The sequence below is a fragment of the Coffea eugenioides genome, chromosome 11 (assembly GCF_003713205.1).
Source record: "Coffea eugenioides isolate CCC68of chromosome 11, Ceug_1.0, whole genome shotgun sequence".
In the NCBI taxonomy this organism is placed as follows: Eukaryota; Viridiplantae; Streptophyta; class Magnoliopsida; order Gentianales; family Rubiaceae; genus Coffea; species Coffea eugenioides.
In genome coordinates, this window is record NC_040045.1 from 36,447,004 (window position 1) to 36,472,974 (window position 25,971).

General features: G+C 35.9%; 4 protein-coding genes across 5 annotated transcripts; all 4 read right to left on the bottom strand.

The window, feature by feature from the left end:
- Positions 1–1,419: 1,419 nt before the first annotated feature.
- On the bottom strand, positions 1,420–4,833 carry LOC113754214 (ankyrin repeat-containing protein At5g02620-like). The gene is made up of 3 exons (XM_027298572.1): positions 4,205–4,833; positions 2,827–3,356; positions 1,420–2,145 (listed from the first exon to the last, which is right to left on the bottom strand). Exons 1-3 carry the CDS (start codon positions 4,791–4,793, stop codon positions 1,471–1,473), a joined length of 1,794 nt encoding a protein of 597 aa, XP_027154373.1. The 5' UTR covers positions 4,794–4,833; the 3' UTR covers positions 1,420–1,470.
- Positions 4,834–10,622: 5,789 nt separating this feature from the next.
- LOC113753664 (protein ACCELERATED CELL DEATH 6-like) lies at positions 10,623–13,204 on the bottom strand. Its single transcript, XM_027297879.1, has 3 exons — positions 12,544–13,204; positions 11,585–12,111; positions 10,623–11,318 (listed from the first exon to the last, which is right to left on the bottom strand). The coding sequence occupies exons 1-3, from the start codon at positions 13,136–13,138 to the stop codon at positions 10,668–10,670; spliced, it is 1,773 nt and encodes a 590-aa protein (XP_027153680.1). The 5' UTR covers positions 13,139–13,204; the 3' UTR covers positions 10,623–10,667.
- A 925-nt stretch (positions 13,205–14,129) lies between these two features.
- Positions 14,130–18,838, bottom strand: LOC113753135 (ankyrin repeat-containing protein At2g01680). Its single transcript, XM_027297232.1, has 3 exons — positions 18,375–18,838; positions 16,905–17,314; positions 14,130–15,466 (listed from the first exon to the last, which is right to left on the bottom strand). Exons 1-3 carry the CDS (start codon positions 18,661–18,663, stop codon positions 14,594–14,596), a joined length of 1,572 nt encoding a protein of 523 aa, XP_027153033.1. The 5' UTR covers positions 18,664–18,838; the 3' UTR covers positions 14,130–14,593.
- Positions 18,839–20,190: 1,352 nt separating this feature from the next.
- On the bottom strand, positions 20,191–23,843 carry LOC113753369 (transcription factor IIIA). Of its 2 annotated transcripts, none has more exons than XM_027297504.1 (7): positions 23,729–23,843; positions 22,644–22,783; positions 22,368–22,502; positions 21,511–21,796; positions 21,089–21,324; positions 20,721–20,864; positions 20,191–20,604 (listed from the first exon to the last, which is right to left on the bottom strand). In XM_027297504.1, the coding sequence occupies exons 2-7, from the start codon at positions 22,770–22,772 to the stop codon at positions 20,416–20,418; spliced, it is 1,119 nt and encodes a 372-aa protein (XP_027153305.1). In that variant the 5' UTR covers positions 22,773–22,783; positions 23,729–23,843; the 3' UTR covers positions 20,191–20,415. The 2 variants fall into 2 exon arrangements, with proteins under 2 accessions (XP_027153305.1, XP_027153304.1); XM_027297503.1 differs by having other exon boundaries at positions 22,644–22,798.
- Positions 23,844–25,971: the final 2,128 nt, after the last annotated feature.

A 25,971-nucleotide genomic window follows, 5' to 3' on the forward strand; every position in this document is an offset into this window, starting at 1 on the left:
AAAAGTTGGAATTATCTACGAATCAATGATCAGTGCATGAACCATTTCTGAAGTGTACCCTTGGCTAGAGCTTCTCTTAATTATTTCTTTGAATTAATTACTTTCTGCATTTAATTTGTTTAATTGGCATTTAATCTCAAAACCCCCTTTACTTTGAACTCTAGAAGAAACGAACTATCCCCAGTCCCTGTGGATTCGACCCTGCTCACCGCTATATACAAAATCTGTATTTTTCTTGAGTATGTAATTATAATTGCACAGGTTGACGCCCTGTCAATTTTTGGCGCCGTTGCCGGGGACTGGTGTCAGATTAATTTGTTTCTTTTTGAGTTCACCTTGTTTTCATTGATGAAATCCCCCATCAGTACATATACTTATAGGTGATAGTCAATTACTTTTTTATGGGAGTTCCGAATTTTGGACATGAGTTTAGAGAATTGTCAAATTGTCGATACCGATGTTACCTAAAATGTGTTGTGAATGAAATTGTCAAACTTCCATCAATGTGATCACAACCTTATTTGGTAATAAAAAGGCAATAACCTATGTATGGACGGAAAGGTCAGTGTTCCTCAAGTTCGTCCACAATGTGTTATTCGTAACTTAATTGTTGTTCATGATGGTATATAAGTTAACCAATAAATTTTTCTGTCTCCTCTCCGTTTTTCAAATTGCACGCTCCTTCCTTGTTCCCCCAGGTCATCCCCACGACATCCTCCTCTAAATCTATTGTGCTGGTCGTGGTTCCTGGACACCGGATTTGGGGCCTTATGAGTTCTAATTCAAATTGGTTGTGTGAATTTGGGTGAGTGTAAATTAATATAATTTGGGTGTAATCGAGATTTTTGGTACAAATTTTGTTGTCTAAATTACAAATTTAAGTTTTACATCAAATTTATGCTAATTTACACGAGCTGTGAGAATTTCACAATTAGTTTGAATTGAATAACGAATCAACTTGTGAAACCTCTTATCATTGAATACTTCCCTTCGTTGTTGTATTGTAGAGCTCATCAACTAATTTATTGATTTTTTGAAAAACCAACTCCTCCAATACCATTATGCTTTTTTTTGTTCCTTGCAATACAAATAAATCTCACCCCCCGGGTGCAAACACAATTTTTTTTGCAAGGTTCCGCTGCAAAAATACAAAAGTTCATCCACTTCTGTATTCTTAATTTTTTTTTTTTTGTTAATCTGGATATAACCTAAATTATGCAGCAGTTCTTCTAGCCAATCTTTTAGACACCAAGTCGGAAGGATTAAATTTAAACTGCCATTCCGATGCAAATTGCAAAAAACACTTTTTTTTCTTTCTTTTTGGGGCCTTACCTACTAAATTTCTGCGCCTCACAACCTTGACTTTTTATTATTTTTTGCAATCGAACACTACGAGTCCATACTAAAATGCAGTCTATTTATATATATACAAAAAAGAAAGAAAGCGTCACATTGTACATTATAACACAACTAGTCCTCGGCTTCGGTCAAATCCTGACGATATCGTTTATATAGACCTAAAGCTTGAATGTTAACAGAATCAGCTTCGCTATACATTCCCTGTCCTCGTTTTCTAGCAAAAAAGTGAAGCATATGTGAATGCAAGCCAAGCAGCGGGTGAAGGCCAAGCCTAGTACATATGAACAAGTGAAGGACAAGCAAAGCACAGACGGCATACAGCAAAATCATGGCGGTCAAATGTGGCAGCACTGCGTACAAGCCAGTGAGAAATGCCATCATCATGAATTCCAGAGCCAAACAAACTTGTACCGCAATTGACACGACAACAGCCAACTTAAGCCGGTAATTTTTTGTCTGCACGAGCCTGATATGTCCAAGCACTGCACACATGGAGGCAAACATTGCCAAGGAATCTAAAATAACAAATCCAATAAAAGCTGCTTTCTTGCTTAGAACTGCCATGCCTTTGTGTGGACCGTCACTGTTGTATCCACCTGGAACTGTAATACCAGCTGCAAAAGTGACTGTTGCGATCAGTGTAGCCACAATCGAAAAATTCTTAGACAATTTTTCGACTCTTTTTTCTTCATCAGGACCAGGTTCTCGTGAGATCTTCTTTACGGTAGCAACATTTCGGTACCCTCGAGTGCCACCTGCTTGCTCCAACTCGTCCTTGATTAAAATCTGTCAAAAACGATATGAGAAACAAAATTGTAACAGCTAAAATATGAAGCGAGTCTTGGTGTACTCTTCCTACTCTACTTGCACATGTGATAGACAAGGATGATATTAGATAACATGCAAAACTATTATTGATCCTTCCAATTGGAAGTGTCATGTTTTTTTTATTTTATTTTTAGACAGACTAATTAATGTTCACCTTGAACAAGGTTGGTTAGATAATACTGGCTGTGAATCAAAGTAGAAAGCTTACATTTAAAGCAGATATAATGTGAGGAAAGGAAAAAAAAACAGTTCGAGAAGAAAACGGGAAACATTAGTTTAAGAAAAATAGTTTTGAAAAAAATATAAAAGGAAAACCGGACCATCTTTTTCTTCTTCTTCTTCTTTTTGCGTTCTTCTTGATTTATAAAGAGCCGCGTGGCAATTGTGTTTACACTATGGTGAGGTTGTGTTTGGTTATTGTATTTTTTACAATTTTTTTTTTTACACTTACATAAAATAGTGTATTTAGGAAAATTGAAAAAATTTTACATTAAATATCTAGTGTATTTAGGAACAAAATTAACACTATTTAAAATTTTATAATAGTTTAAAATTTTCAAGTTCATATAAGAAAAATTGAAAAAACTTTTAATAATCACTATGATCACGCAAAGGGGAGGGAAAAAACACATCTTATACCTGTCTTTCTGAAAGTTGATCATCCCCTATTATCCTGTCTAGAGGCGTGGAGTTGGAATCGTCAAAAGAATTGACATCCACAAAAGGATGATTCACAAGGCAATTCCCATCCAAGTTTTTGGTAGCAACATACAGGTGGAGAGGACTGTTGCCTTCATTATCCTTTTGGTTAATGAGCTTAGACGCCCAGGAATTTTGCAAAACAAACTCCAAGACTTCTCCTTTTTCATGCTTTATAGCTAGATGAAGGATATTCCGACTTTTACGCGTAATCTGAACCCAACAATCTGGGCAATGGGATAAAATCTCTTGCACCAAAACTACATGTCCATGAATTACCGCAATATGTAGAGCAGTCTTGGAGCCATCATTCTGGGCAGCAACATAGGCGGTAGACCTATCAGCAGACAGTAATAGTCTTGCAATTTCCTGATGATTAAATTTGGCAGCATAATGAAGTGCAGTCCACCCAAATTTATCAACATTCTTTATAAGATTAGGCAGCTTTTCCAAAATCAGCTTCATGGATTCTGTAAGTAGCTAATATTTTAGTACAACATGTGAAGATATTGTTATTCACTAGACCATTAAGATCAATTACACTACAACAACTTACATATACTGTGTAAAGTAAACAAGTGTTATGATTAATGGATAAATATGTACGAACAATACAGAATACATTATTGAAGGGCAAATTAGATATAACCTCTCTGTGATTTTATCTATTGCCACATGACTCTTTAACATTTCAAAATGCTACTTCACCCCCTATAATTTTACGTAAAGTGAAAACTTGATGGAAAATAGCTTAAATAATATCGTTAGTTGAAATATCATTACTACCTTACTTAAATGCTAAATTAAACGAGAGTTTAACCACCTTGCATAAAAGCATAGGGAGATTATGCAGATAAATGCAAAAATCACATGAGATAAAGTGGATATTTATACAAATCATAAGGAGGTTACATGGGTATTAAAATTTTATTAGACACAATTTGAAAATGCATTTGGTATAAACGCTATAACTAATTATGCATTCCATTCATTTTTCACTTTACATAAAATCACAAAGAAGTTATGTGGCTATTTTAAAACCTTAGGAGATCATCTGCATTATATAAAATTATAGAGGGGTAATAAGTAATTTGCCCATTATTAAATGGTATTTTATCAGATTAATTTTCGATAAATCCCTTTTAATGCATTAATCGCTTGTGCCATCAAAATTGAAATTTCGTACAAGATAAAAAATTAATTCCCCTGTATCAAAATATGAAAAAAAAAAAAAGAAAGAACGGGAGCTCAGGTTTGTCCCTTTATTTTCGGTTGTGTAGACAATGTTAATATAAAAATTTCTTATTTATGGAGTCACCTGGAAAATTCCAAATTGCGGCAGCATGCAAGGCAGTTTTGTATCCGGGGCCAAGATAAGATGGTGTCTTGCAAGACTCCAAAATTAGAACCATAATATTATGGCGTCCCTTCTCAACTGCCAGATACAGAGGTGTCTCCACAGCATAATTGTGGGGATAACGAAACTCAGGATCTTCTTGAACTAACAATTTGGCGATGTCATAGAAGTTGTTCCAAACTGCCTCGTGTAAAGCTGTATTTCCAGCCACACTAGCCATCCTCAGCATCCTCTTGCGCCTGTCAGAACATGGGGGTAACCATTGTCCTGCTTCCGATTTTGCATAGTCAATTAGTGCTCGAACGATGCCCAAATGCCCATTTCTTGCTGCCAAATGAAGTGCAGTCTCGCCCCGTTTGTTCAATTTCATAAGCAAACGGCCATGTCCAGCAAGGATAAGTTGGACTACATTTGCAGAGTCACAAGACTCTGCTAATACGTGAAGGACTGTTTCTTTTACTGGAGTATGTTGAGAGTAGAAGTAGTCTGAAAATCTTTTCATTACAACCCAACTACCTGACTGTGCAGCTGCATATAATTCGGGGTCCATTTTCTTGCAGCCGCTACGCACTAAATTCTTAACAGGTGCAATGAAAAATGCCAACCTGATGATTAATGCTGTGAAAATGGATATTCTGCAATTTATATATCCCACTGACTAGCTAATTGAGAATGAAGCCATAATCGAAGCAGTAATCAGGACTGAACTGATCAGCTGATGCTGAACTCAGATGGAGAGTAAAGTATCAAATTTATGCTGATTGATGCTGAAGTAATCTGTAGAGAAGCGTAACAAAGTGGGAATAATGCTCTGAAAATGTATATTCTGCCAATCGTGTGTCACATGACTGTCTCATTGTGGATGAAGTCACGTCGAAGCAGTATTCAGGACTGAAATGAGATGCAGAGGAAATTATCAAATTTTTGCAGATTGATGCTGAACTAATATGTGCCGACACCAAATTGAAGATCTTGTAATACATCTCCTCTACGAATTTTGTCTGCCCCATTCCTTGTTATTTCCTTGAGCCAGCAATTGTTCTAATCCTCTTTCCTTTCCTTGTGCAAGCTTGCTTTTCATGCAGTCATTTAACAAGGCTAACCTTTGAATCCGAGAACCAAATTAAAGAAAAGTCAAATATGAAATTTTCAAATGACTCCATGACCATTTTTATGAATTGTGCCGTGGATCCTGTTGGATCCGTCCACGGACCCACTTTGACAGATTTACGTAACTTTCTCAGCAGAATCTGGCTCTTTGATCTGGTACAGACTAGGCCTGATCCATGACCAGATTATGCATCCAGCCCGCAGATCTAACATGATCCGCTGGCTGATCTTTACAGGAGAAAACTCCTTTGTTGCAAAAATCCAACCTGTGGATCCGCGTGCAAATTGCCTGGGTATATATTTTAAAAATCTTCCAAACAAGTTAATATTCAAGTTCAAGAAAAAGCAACGTTTAGATGATATCATTCTAGCATTCAAGATATCATTTCATAATGTGAACTTTACATCAATTATATAACAGCAATTGAAAATTCAACATGGATTTCACATCAATTATACTACACATAATTGAACATTCAAGATATCTTTCATATTAATTATTCTACCATAATTGAAAATGAAAACACCAACAACTTTGTTACCTGTAAACTTCCTTTCATGGATCTATCACCAATTTGGCCCCTTAAAATTCTTTCACACAAGTAGCACACATGTAAAACGATAAGACATAGCTTTAAAGATGTCATGAACAAACCATTATACGTTTTCTTTAGGTGATTGTCATGCACTTGTCCGTTTACTCCGAGCTCAAGTTTAGCATCGTTTCTGGACGGTTTTGAAAAGGGCTAATTCTTTCTATAGAGGACAAATACGACTTATCTACTCTCTCGGTCTGCTGCTTGTTATCATCTATTGCATATTATAAGAATTTTATTGGTTAATTTACCTGAAAAAATTAATAATAAATTCTTCCTATTAGTCTTTGAATCTAATTCTCCAAATAAAGTGGCTACGTAGCTATTGCTATATATATATATATATATATATATATTTGCCTTTATTTATAAAGCACATGTATTATTACAATATATTAATCTTTGCTCACTGTAGAAAATATCTAGCTCCATCCAGTAATGCATATGCTATAAGTTTATATTTCTGAATTCAAACTCCATGAGATTTGTTCAAATCACTGTTCAATCCTTTAAATAACCAAACACATATCAAATCATACCCTTCATTAGTAAACTAATTAAATTGATAACCACAAAATTTTTGATGAAATTCTCAAGATAGCCCGTCAGAAACGCTATCATCATTACTATCATAGCCGTGAAAATTGTTGAACTACTCGCGTGGAGCGTAGCCAACTTGTACATATAGTTACTGCCCTGCAATAGCTTCATTTGTTTGAAGCACTGCATCAATGGAGAGCATGACTGCTAGTGAATCCGAAATAACAAACCTAATAAATACTACTTTCTTCTCTAGAGCTGCCATGCCTTTCCATTGATGCAACCAGTGTAGCCACAGTCAAATAAGTCCCTGCCTGTCTTTTATTCCATTTATTTTATGTTTCTTCAGTTTTCTCTTCTGTACGGTGGCGACATTCTGATATCCTGCAGTAGCACCCACTTCCTCCAACTCTTTCTTGATTAAAATCTACACAATTGCTTTAGTTTGACACAGAATCGTAATAAGGAACTCTCAAATTTGTAGCAATTTGTTGATTAGGTTAGTTTCTTAAGTTAAAATAATGTCCAGATCCAATGTTACTGGAAGGGTATAAGTATATTTGTTGTGTCATTGTACATTCTTGAGAAATACAACAATATTTTTCCAAATCTTCCCCTCTCTCTTACATGGTACCAGAGTAGGGATGTTCAAAATACTAGTCTAATTTAGACCTACTACACTTGAAACTATGACAGAATCGTCTGAGGTGGTAGAATGTAATACAACTCATTTTATCCTAGAAAATTTGACTGCACAAATGCTAGAATGTCATAAGCTATGTTTTATACTCGTTAAAATAATCAAACAAAATTGAATATTATGATGTTCAACTTCTTTAAATTTATTTACACCCCTAATTCTTTTGTAATAGTGCACGGCATACAATTCAAGATCCATTCTCTTGCAGCTGCACCATACTGAAGTCTTGACTGTTCAGGAGCAATAAAATATGCCAACTTGATGATTAATGCTTTGAAAATGGATATTCTGGAATTGATATCACACTGACTAGCTAATTGAGGATGAAGTCATAATCGAAGAGTAATCACGACTGCACTTATCATATGATGCTGAACTGAGATGTGAAGAAAAGTATTAAATTTATGAAGATTGATGCGGAAGTAATCTGTCGACAAACGTATCAAATTTGGAATAAATTTTTTGAAAATGTATATTCTTTACGTATCACAGTGACTATCTAATTAGAGTGAAACCATGTCGAAGAAGTAATCAGGACTGAACTGAGACGACGCTGAAGTAAGGTATAAAGAAAAGTATCAAACTCTTGCACGTTGATGCTCAACTAATATGTAGAGAAAGGTATCAGAATTGGAATCCGGACACCAAATTGAAGATCTTTCTTGTCCTCCTTGCATGCGATTCTTGTCTGCCCTTTTCTTTGTCATTTCTTAGTGTCAGCAATTGTTGTAACCTTTTTTCTTTCATTTGATGTGCTTTCCTTAGCTGATTGTCATCTACTTATGCTGTGTACTTTGATCTCAAGTTGAGTATCGTTATTTGGCATGACATGGTTTTGAAAAAGGATGATTACGACTTATGCACAATCTCAGTTGCATGCTGCTACTCTGTGAACATCTCTTGCACATTAAGAAAATTTTATTGCCTCATTTACATGAAAAAATTAAATTAAAAAAAATACTTCATAGTAGTCTCTAAACCTAATTCTCCAAATAAAGTGGCTATTTATCTATTACTGTTCATGGCAACAATACTGTATAATGCATCACAATCAAGTAAAATATAATTGTTTCTCTTCTTATTTTTCTTGGTCTGTGTTAATAAAAGAGGTTCGTCTGTGGGCATTACTAATGTTTTTGTCGGCTTAGGTGTGTTGGCCCATAAGGTCGGCTTTGCCCATTCACTTCTAAGCCTATAAGCTAGCCCATTGACGATTAATAGTTACTTCCTATCATTGCCTACTAACACTACCACCAATTAATGGAAAGGAAAATTTCCAATTCCTTTTTTTTCGTTTTTTTTTGGTGAAAATGGTAGTTCTTTTATTGTTTCACACATAAAATGATGCATTTAGTCCTCAACAAAATTTAACATGCAGTAATTTAATCCTAATCCCATTTCCTACCACTTTTATAATCTAAAAAAGTCCATGACCAATGCTGTATGGTGCATACAATCAAGTAAAGTATATATTGTACGCGATAAAATTTCAAGTCTGCAAAACGACAAGAAAAAGAAATACACGACAAATATGTGATATATAAATTTAAGAAAATATGTAGGTACAATCTCTGGAAGTTTCTCGAACTTATGGAGAGTTTCCTTCGATTCTTCTCCTCGAACGCCAATCCAAGGGCTTCGCAGCTTGTTCTTGGATCCACCACCGATTCCTTCAAATCTTGATATAGAAGATTTGAAGAACTTTAGAAGATATTTGAAGACTCAAGTCTTGATATCTGGGAGACTTGGAGAGCTTGAAGAGCCGAACCTTTGTAGCTTGGAGCTTCAATGCTTTGAGCGTATATGATGCTCTTTGAAGTCCCTCTGTGTATTTTTTTGTGTGCGTTTGATTTGGTTGAAAGACCCCTATTTATAGCTGTGGCAAGGGGTAGAGGTTGAAGACCTGCATACCACTTACTTGTCTTGCAAGACGTGCAGTCATATTAGGACTGTGCTAGCCAAATATTATCTCTTCATTTTATATTTATTAATAAAGAGATAAGTAATCCCTTGATTGGCCAAACCCGTGGGGACACGTGACGTGGCGCCGTTTGACTGGTCAGGCCATTGCAGTATATAAGAGATATATTTGGATAAAACAACTCTAAATATTATCCCTTTGATAAGAAATAAATATTTAGATATTTATCCGATAAACATGTGATATGATGTGATTTGGTTGGTGGAGATACCCCTGCAATTTGAATTGATTTGGAACACCTCACCTTGACACGTGGAGGAATATAATTGGCTATTTAATAACCAAACTTTCCAAGTGTACATGATATATGGCAATATCTGATTGGATGAAAATATTTAATAGACCAATGGTAATTTTTAGAATTTAATTAAAATTCCATTGTCTACATATATCTTTTTCTCTTATTAGTTTTCTTGATCTTTGTTAATAAATTACATGCACTATTTCTATCTATTGATATTTTGTTTACTGTCAAAAAATTTATAGCTCCATCCCCATGTATTTACATCTTATATTTCTTTAGTCAAACTTCAGTTACCATTTTTTGTTCAAGGCATTTTTTTTTTTGTTTTCTATTCAATAGAGAACAAATGGAATTTAAAAAGTGACAAGCAAGATTTGAACCAAAATCTCTAAATCCTCGGTGCTGACTTCAATCATTAGACAAAAGGTCTCTTCAATCAAAGTTCAACTACCATATTGTGTTTTTTTTTTTTTGTGTTTTTTTTGGGGGGGGGGGGGGGGGGGGGCGCTAGCTACCATACAAACCATTAAGGTTTAATAGCATTAACCTTATAGGAGAGATGAGTCATAGGCAAAAAAAAAAAAAAAGAGAGAGAGAGAGGAAGAAGTTTTGCACTACCTTTTATGTCATTTTTCAGTTGTTAGCACGCGATTGTTTTCATTTAATTTGGGTTGAAGTGTTTCTTGGATAACATGAAGAGATTTTCTTGTTAGTAGTTGGCTTTCAAAAGGCTAGATTGGATGTTGGTTAAACTACAGGGTCTTTTTTATAATTTGGACATCTCTAAGGAAGATAAAAGTACTTCAGTACAAATAGAAGGTCCATTTGCTAATCTAATCAAATCTGGGCAGAGGTCAATGCAATTAACCCTATCTTTAAACACTCTGGCAGCACTGAATTTTTAGTGTAGCATTTGGGTTCATTACTTGCTTAAATTAGCATCTATAGTAGAACAAAAAGAAAGCCCAGCTATTTATTTTGTATCTATAGGTTTGCACTGATACAAATTTTGCTCTCTCAAGATGCGTGAGAAGCATCTGAAAATTCTATCATTCTTGAACTATAGCTAAATACCAAATCAATCAATTGACACCAAATCTCCCCAAACAAAAAAACTAAGAAAGATATTTGACAGAGGTAATAGAAAAGATATTGAAAATAGTAAAAGAATGCCATAATGGTTTACATAGCTCATAGCCTCCATTGTATGCGGAAAAGGAAAGATATTATTGCAGTTTTTTGGTGACAAAATGCTACCAAAACTCATCCTCTTCAGTCAAATCTTGAACCCAAACTCTGAATGGACCTATATACCAAGAATAATCAGCCTCGGTATGTCTAAACATAGTTACATATCTACTACTCCTAGTGTTCCTTAAAAACTGAACGAGGTCCAAAGGTATATGATAGCAATATATAGCAGCAAGGACGCACAACAGAATCTTGATATGCAGCATTGGTAACACAGAAGACAAGCCCGTCAGAAATGCTATCATCATCAGGATCATGGCCATGAAAATTGAAGCCCTACCTCCGTGGAGCATAGCTAACTTGAACTTGCGGTTGTTGCTTTGCAAGAGCAAAATTAGATGGAGGACTGCATGAACGGAGATCATTATTGCTAAGGAATCTGAAATAACAAATGTTATAAAAATTGCTTTGTTTCCTAGAACCGCCAGGCCTTTGTTTGGACTGTCACTATCATTGAATCCACCTGGGATGGTAAAACCTGCCGTGAAAGTGACTGTTGCAATCAGTGTAGCCACAATCAAGTAAGTCCCAGCCAAACTTTCCAGTTTTTCTGGTTCTTCGGTTTTTGGTGCTCCTAAATTCTTCTTCACAGTAGCTACATTTCGATAACCTGGACTAGCACCCGCTCGCTCCAACTCTTCCTTGATCAAAACCTAGGCAAGTGAATCTATTAGACATAAAACCATAGCGATGAACTTTCAACTTTGTCGCATTTTCTTTCTTAATGTAGACGGGAGATGAAAAGGTAATAGAAGGAAGTATTGAGACTTTTCCAAAAATGAACTTTCTTAAAAGGCAATTCAAAGGGATCATTCTTTTATTTTTGCTCTTGATTTCCTTGGCTAGGCTTTAGTATCCTACTTTAATTAATAAGCTCATCATTGCGACCATGCAAAGGGGGAGAGAGTAAAACGGGTACCTGTCTTCCAGTAAGCTCACGGCTGTGAAGTATGTTGTCAAGAACAGTGGAATTGGAATTGTCGAAAGCACTGATATCAACACAAGGGTGATTTACAAGGCTATTACCATCTAAGTTTTTGGTGGCAACATACAGGTGGAGAGGAGTGTTTCCTTTAGAATCCTTTTGGTTGATGAGTTCAGAAGCCCAAGAATACTGTAAGAAAAATTCCAACACTTCTCTTTGTTCATATTTTACAGCAAGATGAAGGATGTTCTGGAGTTTATATGTGATCCTCTCCCAACAATCTGGGCAATGCAATAAAAGCTCTTGTATGACAGCTACATGTCCTTGAGTCACCGCAATATGTAAAGCAGTCATTGAGTCGTCATTATTGGCAGTAACATAGGCCATGAACTTGTATTTAGACAATAATTGTCTTACTACTCCTTGATGATTAAATTTAGCAGCATAGTGAAGTGCATTCCATCCAAATTTGTCGACTTTCGTTGTAAGATTTGGCAGCTTCTGTAAAATCAGTTCCACTTCTGCACAGCAGCCAATGTTTTTTTTAAGATATTATAGTTCATTAAAAATAAACCGCAAGAACTCACAACTTAGATATTATCCCAGCTAAATTGCACTTTTTGCAAATTGGTTTAAAGGAATAAATTGATATCATAAACCAAATTGATTTGTTTATCAATAAAAAGCGATGATGTGCAAGTTGAATTTCGACGCTTCATAGATCAAATGCTCTATAAAGCATAAACGACGCTTAAGCAGACTAAGATGGAGTCAGAAATATTTAAAACTCAAGATATGTAATTGTTCAATGGATAATTTCAGGCCATGATCCTTAATCCAGGAGTAAAAATGGTTACCCTGCTTTCCCCCGCGTCTTCTGTTAATGTATCAGAATGGATAAACATCCAAAATTTGCTGCTTTTTCAGAGATGGTGAATGACATTTAAGGTTACCTGGCGAATTCCGTATAGCTGCAGCGTGCAGGGCAGTTCTGTTACCGGGGCCGAGATAAGATGAAGACTTGCAAGTCACCAAAATCAGATCAACGATATCATGATATCCCTTCTCTACTGCTAGATACAGAGGAGTCTCCATAGCATAATTGGGGCGATAATGAAACTCAGGATCTTCTTGAACCAACAATTTGGCAACCTCATAGAAGTTGTTCCTAACTGCCTCATGTAAAGCTGTGTTGCCATCCACATTAGCCATCCTCAGCATCCTCTTGCATCCGTCAAAACCCGGAAATCGAAATCTTGAATGAGGATATTGATGTCTTGCAGATGCAATAAGTGCTCGAACAATGCCCAGGTGCCCCTTTCTAGCTGCCAAATGAAGTGCTGTTTCGCCATGAACATTCTTTTTCATTAGCAGACAGAAATGTCCTGCAAGGATATGTCGCGCTACCTCTGCAGAGTCACAAAACTGGGCTAATACGTGGAGGACTGTGTTTCCAGTCGAAGTCTTCTGAGAATAGAAGTTCCCAGAAAACCTTTTCATTAGAACCCAATCACCTAAATGCGCTGCTGTATACAATTCAGGATCCATTTGTTTCTGTAACTCATTGTCTAAATACTACTGTGGGACATGCCAGACACATACTATAGTTAGAATTTTTCATCGAAGTTTCTGGTTTATGACTTGTAAATACTTAATTGACACCATGGTTTCTTTTCTGGTGTATATCCTGGAAAACCTTGTTCTAGGAATGGTTGAATAATTTGACTGGCAGCCCATAAAAAATATGAACATAACCATGAATTGACTTGTGACTACGCGGGTTCAGAAGAAAATGATTGTCCTTTACATTTGTTGTTTCTGTAGTTTTCAGTTTCTTGGAAAAATTTTGAGTTTACTTCCACTTTCGTGGGAAGACTTGACTCCACTTTCGTTTTCTTGCCGAGGAAGTGGGTGGAAGGTTGATCGTTTAGCTGTGTGGTTAGTGACCTGAGGCATGACGTGAGGAGAATGGCACCTAAAAAGTGTAAAATTTGTGTGACTACTAATGGATACTTCCATACTTTGCATGCCACAATCTATTTTATACAACTGCATTTATAGAAACTGGACTATCAATTTTATACTAAATTAAGTTCAGTACAAGGAGATTAAACCCTATCCATTCTACCACTTGGTTAATTTCTTTCACCAGGAGGACTTAACAAACCTGCATGTTGACCCCAAGAGAGCCATCGGAGCCATGCTTTTGCCAAATTTAGCAAATCCAAGGTCTTTAAGTACAACTTTTAATCTTTCTCTTGGTAGAGATATCAGAGGTTCAAGGGGTGATATTAGATGAAGAAACTAGAGCTGAAATTGCCTTAACAGATAATTTCTTTGGTTATTAAGGTCATCATTAACGATAGTAAAGATCAGTGTTCAAATAATCTATATTTCTTTCCTCTTAGTCGTGCACAGGAGTATAAATTAAATAAATGTCTAGATTTGGTCATTTGAGGGAACATTTCATCGGTATCATAATCTGAACTGAGATCGAGTTGCACAAATATAGCATGAAAAAAAAAAGGCGGCCACAAGGTTGAAAGGGAAGAAGAGAGCACATTCCATCGTTTTGTTCTTGTGCCATATATCAACATTGCCCGCCCAATCTGAACGGCCTATGGAGGAACTTTTGTGACGAGGCTAGGCAAAGATCAGTCAACAAGGGACACAATTAAACAGGTGAGAGAGAGAGAGAAACTATAGTAGTACAAAAATATACAACATGTTTAAGAAGCTCTATATGCATTTACAAAATCTACAGCATCATCTCGACAAACTGTAGCATTATCAACTCTAATCTTCCTTGGAAAATTGCATGAACATCTACTGCTTAAGTTGCACAACTAAGCTTTTACTCCAAACAAGATGAGAAGGGAAGCACTGTCAATAAGAAGCCGAAGCTTAACATACCAGATTTGGGCGTTCAAGGCCCCCTTGCTTTCCAGGCAAACATCAGCCGTGATGAGTTACTCTTGAAATGCTTGGGCATGTCTGATTTTTTCACAAGGCATAGATTCTCTCATCAGAATTATAGTCATCCAGATCAGAAATGTTTGCCGAATAGGACCAAGAAAATGATTTGCTTCCACTTGCCCTTCTGATCCGTCTCTGAGAATCATTACCAAAAACTCCAAAATGCTGTCGAAAAACAAAGTAGCTCATGCTAACCAGAGTCCCGCCCAGAATGGGTAAACCCACCACTGTGATTGTTATAGCCATCCAAGAGCTCTTCCTTCCCACTACCACAAAAGCTATAGCTAAATATGCTCCACAGGTGCTCATACAGGCAGCCCACATCAGCTTATTTACAATCGAGACGATTAGTTTCTGAGATCTAGTATCCCAGGCAACCAAAGTGATCTGAACAACAACTACTGCCAGAGAAATGAAGAGAGAGGTGGCATTCAGGAGGCAAAACACCCGGAAGCCAACAGTACCAGAGATCAATGCCTTTCCTGCTTCTGGTCCATCTGTCATATATTGGCCAGGCAAGTTGAATATAGCCAAGAAAGCAATGGAGGCAAAAAGAACAGCAGCCACAGTTACAGAATTGATGGTATTTTGAACAGCCTCTCTATGAATTTTCTTGAGTTCTTTGGCGATGCCTGAAACTCTCCTCTGAGTCTTCTCATTCTGTAGTAACTGAGAGTGCACCTCATGCTTAATATCACTCACAGCCCTTTTGAGTTCTATTGTTACATCAACTTGACCAACATGCCTTGCATGTTTGGCACCAGCCTCTAACAGAGCTTCTTTGATCTCCAATGCTGATTCTCCATATTGGAGTTTGTCAGCAATGTCCATCGCAGTTTCTTGTTGATTGTTGATCACATTGACTTCAATGGATGTGTATGTCAGCAAGAAGCCTACTACCTAAAATGAAGAAGCAGGGTAGGCAGAATCAGGAAACACACTTCATGAAGCGAACAATGGCCATAGCTTATGAAATTACAAAACCAGAACAAAGAACACTAAGAATTAGCTTTTGCCAAAAAGGTATACAATTTGGTCTAACATTGACTGGTTTCATGATTGACACTAAAGAAACCCTGACCACCCCAACGAGCAAATGTTGGCTTATTTTCTTCTCTATGCAAACCCCTCTACTTCCCACCCTCCTCCACATCCCCCCCCCCCCCCCCCCAACAAAACAAACATTTAAACCAAGGATTCTTCTCACCTTTTTGCTCTCTTTTAAGCAAGTGAAACTCCTGTAATGACTATGGTTTAGAAAAAAAAAAAAGAAGAGAGGTTTCAATGGCTGAAATTCCAGATAGCTAAATAGAAACGGTATGGAACCACAATTAATTCACCATTTTAAATTAGACTAGTTCCTTGCACATTTTAACAATTAGAAAGAAAGAAGCAAGTAGAGGGCATGACCCAAATGCAAGTAAAAAGGCTGTCTACTCGGGAAATTATGCAAGACTACCCAGGAACTTGACACGAGATATATAGAGTAAACTTTAGTTTTCATGTATTGACAGGTATAATGTATCCCAGAGTTCAGTCTCAAGTAGCTGAAACATCCTTCCTTACCGTAAAAGGCTCTTGGAATCTTCCCTCCACAAAAATCCATTGTGTTCAGCCTCCATTTCTATTACTTCTATAGGATCAATCAGCATCACCTTCTAATTACCCATAGCATATTCACACCAATAGAAGCCATAAAATCTTCCATCCATCACTCAGAGGCACCTCTTCAGACGCTAATGTCTATATTAAATTCCCAAAGATTATTATGTTACAACAGATGGTGTTATGCAAAGTCACCTTTGAGGTTCTGATCACTTCCCCAACTAGTATATTGGGTAAAGTGGGATACCATCATTCATCCCTTTCCTTCCTGCCATAATAGCTAATTGCAAGTAGCAAAAATCCTCTCCTCACTGCATATATTCAGAACACCTTCAATGGGGCAAATGCATCCTAAACAAAAAGCTGAAACCTGCTCACTGCTTTAAACTTGATACCAACTACTTTTGGTTTCTTAAATTGGAAATGACCTCACTATAAGCCACTGTCAACACTTCAATTCTGATTTTCAGAACAAAGAAGAAAGACAATAACAAACATGCCAAGATCCAACTAGAAAATATTCCAACCAGAAAATGCTTTAAATCATTTTTGCATCCTTTAGAGGTTCAAATAAAAAAAAGAGAATTAACTGATCAAGAAACATGGAAGGAGACAAAGGAATTTCAACAAGAAGAAACATTAACCAATTCCACACACACACACCCAACCCCCCCCCCCCCCCCCACCAACACAAAAAAAAAATCAAACAACCAAGAGTACCAGCTGAGGATACCTGAGAACGGACTTTCCGAGTAGCTATATGCACAGCTGTATTGCCCTTTTTATCACGTTCATTCAGTATAGGATGATCAGCATCCAATAGATCCTCCAAAACTGAAGTATCCTGACCTTTTGCAGCCATATGCAGTGCAGTTTGGCCCTTCTTGTCCTTTATGGACACAATCCCTGGATCTCTTTCTATTAGAACTTTCACAATAGGGAGAAGGCCATATCGTGCAACGGTGTGTAATGCTGTTTTGCCATTCTTCCGCACAATAAGCATGGAGCTCACATCTGCATCTAATATAGCATTAACTACATCTAGATGGCCATGGGTAGCAGCTGAGTAAAGAGGGCTTGTGTTTGAAGAATTACAAGCTCTACAAAGCTCAGGCCACAAGCTCAAAAATTTCTGGACAATTCCTGCATAAGAAACATACAACACCACATCAACTGCATATAATAGAAATATGAAAAAAATATATGAAATCATGCAGCTCCAGATAGAATACTCCAGGACACTTTTGATTTTATTTAAGTCAACTAGGTTCATAATCTATAAGGAGAACTTCTGCAAGAAATATTGAAGTAGAAAGGAAAACAGCAATCTCAATGGCAAAGCATACAAAATTAAAACCAAAAGCCTGTAAAATTGCTCAGACCCTAAGATTGCTAATGGGCAACATTGTAAATATTATTTTATTAAGTTTTGCATGCAGAACCTTATACTGCACAGTAACGTAACATGCTGAAGCGATCACAAGTATTCGACACAAAATGTGGTAAGAAATGATTTAACATCTAGATATCTTTCTCATCCTGTATACTAGCCACCACATTCATCCATCTTATGCTATTGTCACAACAGTAGCAATATTTTAAAATTTTCAGTCAAATTACTGGAAATTGAATAAAAGAGTGTGCATAACTTGTAATTTGGCAATCATCAGAACATAAAGAAATCACATGGGCTCTGGCAAGCTCCAATTTCTAATTATCAGATTGTGATCTTATACTTCCAATTTCATTTTTCTTTCTTTTATTCCCACTTCTCAACAAATAAATAAAATACAAAGCCACAAAAACTTGTTCTTGATTTAAAAAAAAAAAAAACTACAAATATGATAATCCATTCAGTTTCTCTTATTTTGGAGGACCAATTCATGACAATTCTCTTGATAAGCAACAATTTTCAATTTTGGAATGCTTCGATTTATTATCTCATCTTCCAGTGTCAATAACAACAGAATTGTAGGCCCTTATAACCGTTCTTACTAAATCCTTTACCTAACTCCCCTTCCTCACTATGATGAATCATTCGTAAAAACTTCACAAATCAAATCAAATTCTTCCAAGTACACACATAATAACACAAAATACAAACATATCTTGAACCATCAAACAAAAATTACACAAAACAAAGGAAAGATTATGAATTTTGAACTAATCCCACTAAAATAGGCAACCAAGTTTAGATAAGTACCTGAGTGTCCACGAGCAGCAGCAACATGGAAAGCATTCATATCAGCTTTAGACTTGATCAGAACAGTCTGCAGATCACAAAAGCTGATCAAATAGTTAAAAACCTCCACAAAATTATTCTCCGCAGCTATGTATACAGCAGTCTCCCCTGCATCATTTTGCAAGGCAATTAAGGAAGATGGATCCGGCCCATCATCTGATATGATGTTCTTGAGGGCCTCAAGGTCCTCTTCCCTCACGGCAGTGAAAAATGATTGGTGGGTTATGAACCTGAAGGACTTCGAGTCCATCAAACTGAAAAAGTTTCAATCTTTTTTTCCCCTTGTTTCTGGTTGTACTCTGTTTCTTGTGTGTTTTTTCAGTTTCTTTAGAGTGAAGAAGAGAGCTAGAAAGTTTTCTCTTTCCGCAGTAGTATCTTTTTTCTCTATAGGATTGTGTGTGTGAGTGAAATTCAATGGATGGAAGACCTGATGGAAAAGATACCTCAGACTTGGTTGCGAGTGCTATAGTTTTTACTGTATCAAAATTTTTCCTGTAAAAGTATTTTTCCATAAAACATACAATTTACGAATAAGTGAAATTTTAATTTTTCTACAATAATGAATGTATCGCTTGACTTGAGTGCTCAAAGAGTACAAAAATCCTTACTTCTTATGTTCCTCTTACTGTAGATAGTGGTGGTGGGCCATGAAAAATTGAATTTGGGATTGATTGGTGACATGTACACACAAATGCACCAGCTGTACACCTTGATGAAAGGGATTCATCTATTTTTTTCCGGAGATAATAACAATTATATAATTATTTTATTCTAAATTATAAGAAAGGGGAACTTTAAAAAGACTTAAGTTAGTTAGGTGTTAGCATGAACATAAATCTTACTAAACTAAAAAAATACACAAATTTTATTAAATTTAAAAAATATTTTAACACTGTTATTAAATTTTTTTCGCTATAAATAAAATTTTAATCTCCACCTACTCCCGTCCCTTATTGGGTTCCCTTCTTGATGGCCACTTAGCGACTCTGTCTCTTGTGAAAAATTACAGATTATTTGGAGCTTGGAAAAGTTATAGATCAGGTTGACTTTTGAGTCTTCAACCGTGCTGTATCCACTCTCTGTATTGACCATTTTATAAATGGTCTTTCACTCTCTTTGTTTTTTTCCCTCAAAAAACTAGTTGCGTGAAGTTCATTTCTTGTTCTTGGTTCTGAATTTTTATTCCTAGAGAAATTAATTCACTACGTACGAAATCTTGATAAGACATTTGGGGTAACAAAGGAGACAGATTTTCTGCACTAAAATATAGAAGTACCTAGGAAGTAGAACAATACGTTGGACCAATTAGTTTTCCAGAACATGGGTCCACACGGACCACAGTCAGGCCACACACAGTTATATGCAAGATGAAAAAGGGCCTAGAACCAGGATGGACCCAAAATTAACCATAAGGACAAAAAATACAGCAAAAATAATTATAGAAGATTTTATAAGCCGGGAACCGACAGAAGACTGATTATTGATTATTAATATTCAGGTAACTTAGATAAAGCATCTCCTGTTGATTAATAACAACGACTCTTCTTAAGAGAATAAAAGTGATTTGTAAAAATCAGGTCGGCCTTGAGCTTGGCTAGTTGACTTTCATTTGGAAACTACTAATACAAATCTTTCTACGCACTTGATTTAGGAAGACTAGTCTTTTTTTTTTTTTTTGTGCCAAAACTACTAGAATTTATTTTCCCTTTATTGATTTCCACATTCATGAGAAGTTAATCTTCAAGTTGCTCTAACGTAAGCGTTTAATTTATACAGCTTCAACTGGTAATCTATCTCCATTAATACATTGAACTGAAGCACGAATGACATAAACATAACCATTACAGATTAACATTCGGTCATCCACATCTTTTTGGTCTTCTTAACCCCCTCTGCTTATAATTACAAAAAGGTAAATCTTTGGTGAGATTTTATGGCACTAGAATAACCGAGAGAATATACATTCAGCGTAGATTTAACAAAACAGGAACTTGATCACGACTCAAAGCTCATCCTCAGATTCCGTAGAGAAGAACCGCGATAGGTAATCAGATGCCTCATTCAAGATTGGATCAGATTCACAAGGTGGAACAATGCGTTTCCTCATCAATGTTTCTATAACCGGATACTGCCTTTTTCTGCCACCCCTAGGTCTTGATCTAAATTGTTCATCAGACTCTTCAAAATCCCCCTGAAAACCAAAGGAACAATACAAAGATAATCAATAATCTCCTTAGCAGGTATGCTTTAATATTAACTTGATGGGATCTGATACAGCAACGCCCAGTTTCATCCAAAGAAACTTACTCGAGTGAAAACATGGCGCCCGGATTTCTCATGGTTATCTCTCACATGCTTAAATGAAAATTTCATGCCACATGATGGAAATCTACAGGGAAATGGCTGCAGCCCCAAGTGCACAGCTTTAACATGCTGATTAAGGTTCGACTTCTGCAGATTTATTGAATTTGACATTAGGTGCATCAGGAAAATGGTACAAGTATAATAGCAAAACCAGAAAGCAAGACATGGTATCAGACTACTGTAAGTAAGAGGCAAAAGTTCAACCACAGGATCATAAATATGAGTTAATTCTGGAAATTCTCTGTTTATCAGAGACTTTGTTATGCAGTCAAGAGCACAAATAACACTTTGAAAAGGTAGCAGCCACCTACATTTGAGAATGAGAGAAGACACCCCTCAAAGCTGCATTTTACTTTAGATTGAGAACATCCTGCTTCATGTGAGCAGAGGTGCCGCTTGAAGTTCTTCTTCAGCTGCCTTGTCCCGCATGTCTCACAGATAACATACTGATGACATGAGTGAACATGTTCCTTGAGGCATTCACCATTTGTAAAAAACTTCATACATCCTGGTTCAGCACAAAATGCCTCCACTGTGTCCAACTTAACTGCATTTAGGAAAGAGTTTTAGGGGAAGTTAAAAAACAAGAACTATTCACTCCAATGCATGTATTGCTAATATTACCATTGATTTTTGTCTGAGTGAATTTATTAAAAAAAAAAAAAGCAACATCATTTGCAACTGAATGCGTTATGCCTGACTAAAACTTTTCCTCTGAAATGAAACAGCTTACCATGAGACTCCTCATGCCTTCGCAATTTGGAGGCAAATTTGAACACCTTTCCACACTCAATTTCAGTACACACATACTGCTTTGGACTCGTAACATCATTTGAGGAAGAATCATAGTGAAATTCTTTTACATGCCGCTTCATGTTTCCTTGGTAAACAAACCTACATTTGCAACTATCAAGAGGACACTCAAAGAGTTTCCCTTGATGCTGAAGTAGGTGTCTGGTCAAGTGATCTTTTCTTCGATAACTTGCATGACAGTCAGCCACTAGACATTTAAAAGGCCTCTGTATGGAAGAAAATAATTAAGTAAATTCCAAGTATAAGAATCACTACAAACCAATTGAATCAAATAAGAAATAAAAAATGAAATAACATCCTCAAACCTCATAGCTGAATACAGCGTGAAAGAGGCTTGCTTGAAGGATCTTCTCAGGTGGTCCCCCAACCTGGTACTAATCCATACAAGTCAACGAAGTGCCTCTTGCATTTTGGAGTTCTTTATGTGGGATCCAATGCTTGTCACGCCTAATAACAAATCCAGATCATAATACAATATATTAGTCCAACTAAATACTTCCATATGCAAGCATGGCAAAAAAAGTTGACATAACCAGGTCAAAATATAACTTAAACCCAATGGCCTGATTAAGCATGATGACTGCACAAACATGTATAAAGATCCGACAATCCAGGTCAGGATTCTAACAACAATGACTGTGCTATTTCTCTTGAACTCAATTTTGTTATGAAACTAAATTAGACTATTCTAGTTAGGAATTGATTGTCATCAAAATTGAGCCTACACCAGATTTAAGAAACAATATAACGAAAAGACAGACAAGCAAGCATAATTACCTCAAATGAATGGCTTTGCATATGCTGTCTTAAGTATGCAGGCTTTCTGAAACTAACACCGCAATGTTCACATGTATTCATTTTTGGCTCATCTTTTGCTTGCCCATTTTCCTCTTCTTTCTGCTTCAATTCCTCCTATTCCACATTAAAAATGAAACTCTAAACACCTTTTTTGAAATCAATGTTTTAGAAACCAAAAAAAAGAAAAGAAATCATGTATATCTCCTTTGTGTAATCATAAAATCCAAAGCATACAGGAGTGGAAGGATAAAAAACCTGATGATGCGAGAGGATGTGAGAGGCGATAAGGAACTTCTTGGAACGGCAGATTCCACAGTATTCACAATAGTATCTTCTTATGTCCCTAAATATCACTGGTCTTTTGTTCTCTTTTTCTTCAACCATTTCTTCTTCTTCTGAGCAAGAGAAATCTGTTAACTAACATGTCAGCTAGCTAATCAAGCATTATAGCCATGCAAAGCGTGATCATATTCAAGTTAAATATGATAAGCTCTTTGTTTAAAATTAGAAAGTAACCCGGTCACAGCTACATAACAGTTTGGACTAGTATTCAATATAATCAAATAGAAGTAGTTTCACACTGCAAAGTCCAAGGAAACTTCGTATAACATTTACCACAAAGCAGAATATACAGGCAGACACACATGTAACAGTTTACATATCAGTAAGATTTAAATATGAGTCATTTCTTCTCCAGGATCTCATTCAAGTTATAATTTTCCATCATACAAGGACGTGATATAGAAAAAAATTGTCAGTACAACAATTTAAAATTCTCCATTTCGATCAACATCCCAGTTTTCAATGTTTCACGCATAATCATATCCTAGCGAAGGTCCAATGTCGTGGCAGAATTATTGCACTCATTTATTTATGGCCACCAATTCTGAAACCCAGATATCGAATTGTATCGTCTCAACCCCGTATATCCCTTAAGCCTAATTAACCACTCAAAACTGAAGAAATTCACTAATTTTTAAAATTGGCATCTTTATAACAAAACACAAAAAGAAAAACTAACAAAAACTTCGTTCATGAAGCATCGTAATCAAGCTCGGGTCTTTACAACAAATTTTCTTCACTCAGACATTTCCACAAACAGCAGCTAGCATGCAAGTTATCTTCTAACCGTTTCTACACCCAAAAAGATGAATATCACAAGACCCATTTCCCCAATCCTGGCCATGAGCTTAATACAATCTAAATTAAGCGACAATTTCAGTCTTTCCAGTGAAGTAAAAAAAAAAAAAAAAAAGCTGCAACACGAAAATTATCTGAAATATACAACATCAACTCAAAGATCTAAAAGCATATAAACCCAAAACGTGGGCATTATATACCTCTTTCGTCTTCAATCTACTGCAACAATTGACGGGGACGAGGAGACGGGAGGGAGGGCCGCGGGGCGGCGGCGGCGAGTGGAAAGAGAAATTAGAGTTCTGATCTGACGGTACTTTCACGAAGCCCGTTTAAGTATTCCTATGCCCTAGCAAACGAGTTTATACATCGACCCCACACTTTCGGAGGAAATATAAAAAATTTGGGAAGAAAAAACCGAAAAAGTCCCCGGTTTAATTACCGGTTATTTTTGTTTTGGTGGTTTTTTTAGGAGTATCGAGTTAACCAAGCAATTTTGGGGATACAACCGGTTGGATTGCCACATAATTCCGGGTCAAACAAGAGAGGAAAAATTTTTTTTTTCTCGCTCCTTAGGAATTTTAAGTTGAAACTGAAAGATAAAAGGATTTAGAATTTTAGGTTGAATATGTAGTAGATAGGGAGATAAGTAGTATAGTAAATATAAGTGAGAATAATGGATTTAGTATAAATTAATTGTTGTAACCTTTTGCATTCCCTCTTTTATTCTCAAGGGCAAAAATACAATCCTCTCAACAATTCCAAAAAAAAAAAAAAAAAAAAAAAACACATTCCCAAGCCTAATAAACTATCAATAACTTTTTTTTTTCTTAAGAATTTTCTTTTTGTAATTTGCACTAGTAGTTTTTAACTTTTATAGTTCTAGTGTCAACAAAATGAAAATAAATTAAGAAATATATAAAATTAATATATGGGAAATATATAAGTAAAAATATAACTTTTTAAGTGTTCTAGTGAGTAATGTTGAGACTTTAGAAATAAGAGGTCTTGGATTCGAATCCTCTTTTCCCTCTTTCCATTTCTTTCCCCTTTAAAGAAAAAAAAAAGTAAAAATATAACTTCAAAATAGTTCAACATTGACCTTAATTATGAATTGTCAATGCACAATAGTAAATTTCCAGTTTTAATAAGAGACTTCTTGGAGAAACACTAGTCTTTCTATGATTTCTAAGAACATGCCAATAATTTTGAAGGATCATTTGATGTATCCAAATCTCTTAACACTCATCAGCAATCATTCTTCCTATACAGAAGTTCCCCTTTTTATTGTGTCCAAAGTGTATTCTTCAAGTAGATTAATTCGATCTCTTGACTTCAATTGCAGTTATGTACAAGTAATCATATATAACCTAATGATCCTTTTTTCTTCTGGTACGAAATGATCCTTTGTTGTTTTCGGACCAACCATGAAAGCATACCACTGTCTCGAGCTAGAAGTCCACAGGTAGCCAATTCTTTTGGTATATAGGGAGGGTATCATGTATCGAAGCACAAAATTTATTTCTCTTTTGTACAATTGAAAGCAATTTCTTTCTGTAATTGTACAGTCATCAATTGCATTCAATTGATTGATTAATAAAATCTGTTTGTGTTCATCTATCTGGTGCCTTGAAGGCAAACAAAAAAAAGTTTAGTGCTACTTTTTTTATTATTATTTTTGGGTAAAAGTGTTAGTCTATTTGAAGTCTTGAGTAAAAAACGGGTCCAATGCTCTTTTTCTTTTTTTTTTTTTAGCAAAATGATAAATTTCTTCTTGGAAAGTATTACAATTCAGAATTGATAGTAATTTCAAAGCATTAACAATGGATCTATCTTCAGTTTTTAGTTTATTTATCGCGTGTCCTTAATGCACCAAATAAAAAATAACATATAATGTATAAGAGACGTCACAGTCATGGTCAATTATGCTATGATAGTACGTATGATACTAGTTTTCTGTCTTATCTCTGATAAGAAATTCTAAACTCTACAAACTCGTTTGTTTTTTTTAAAAAATTTTTTACATAATTGGGAAAACTTTTATTTCAGAAGTCCACATAGAAATAAAAAAAAATATTTTTTGAAGGACATAGGAATAATTACTAGAGGCTTCAATCTCATATACAAGTCAAGGATTAGATTACTTCTATACTTTCTAAGTAATACAAAGGCAAGTACTAGATTTCTCCAATACTTCCTAAGTGATATGATCTGTGTTCGATAAACTACTACGCAATCCGTAACACGACAAGTTCCGAATCTAGAATTGAATGGTATCAAAATTTGCAGCGAAAATCTAAATCAAATTTGGACAGCTCAAGACCGCGACAGCTCCTTAGCATGAGTACTCACAATTAGACGAATTGAAACTATCACTTGCTCGTGAATGCATCCTTGATTAGTTTGGATGCCGACCAGATTCATATAACTAGGGCTTTTATATATA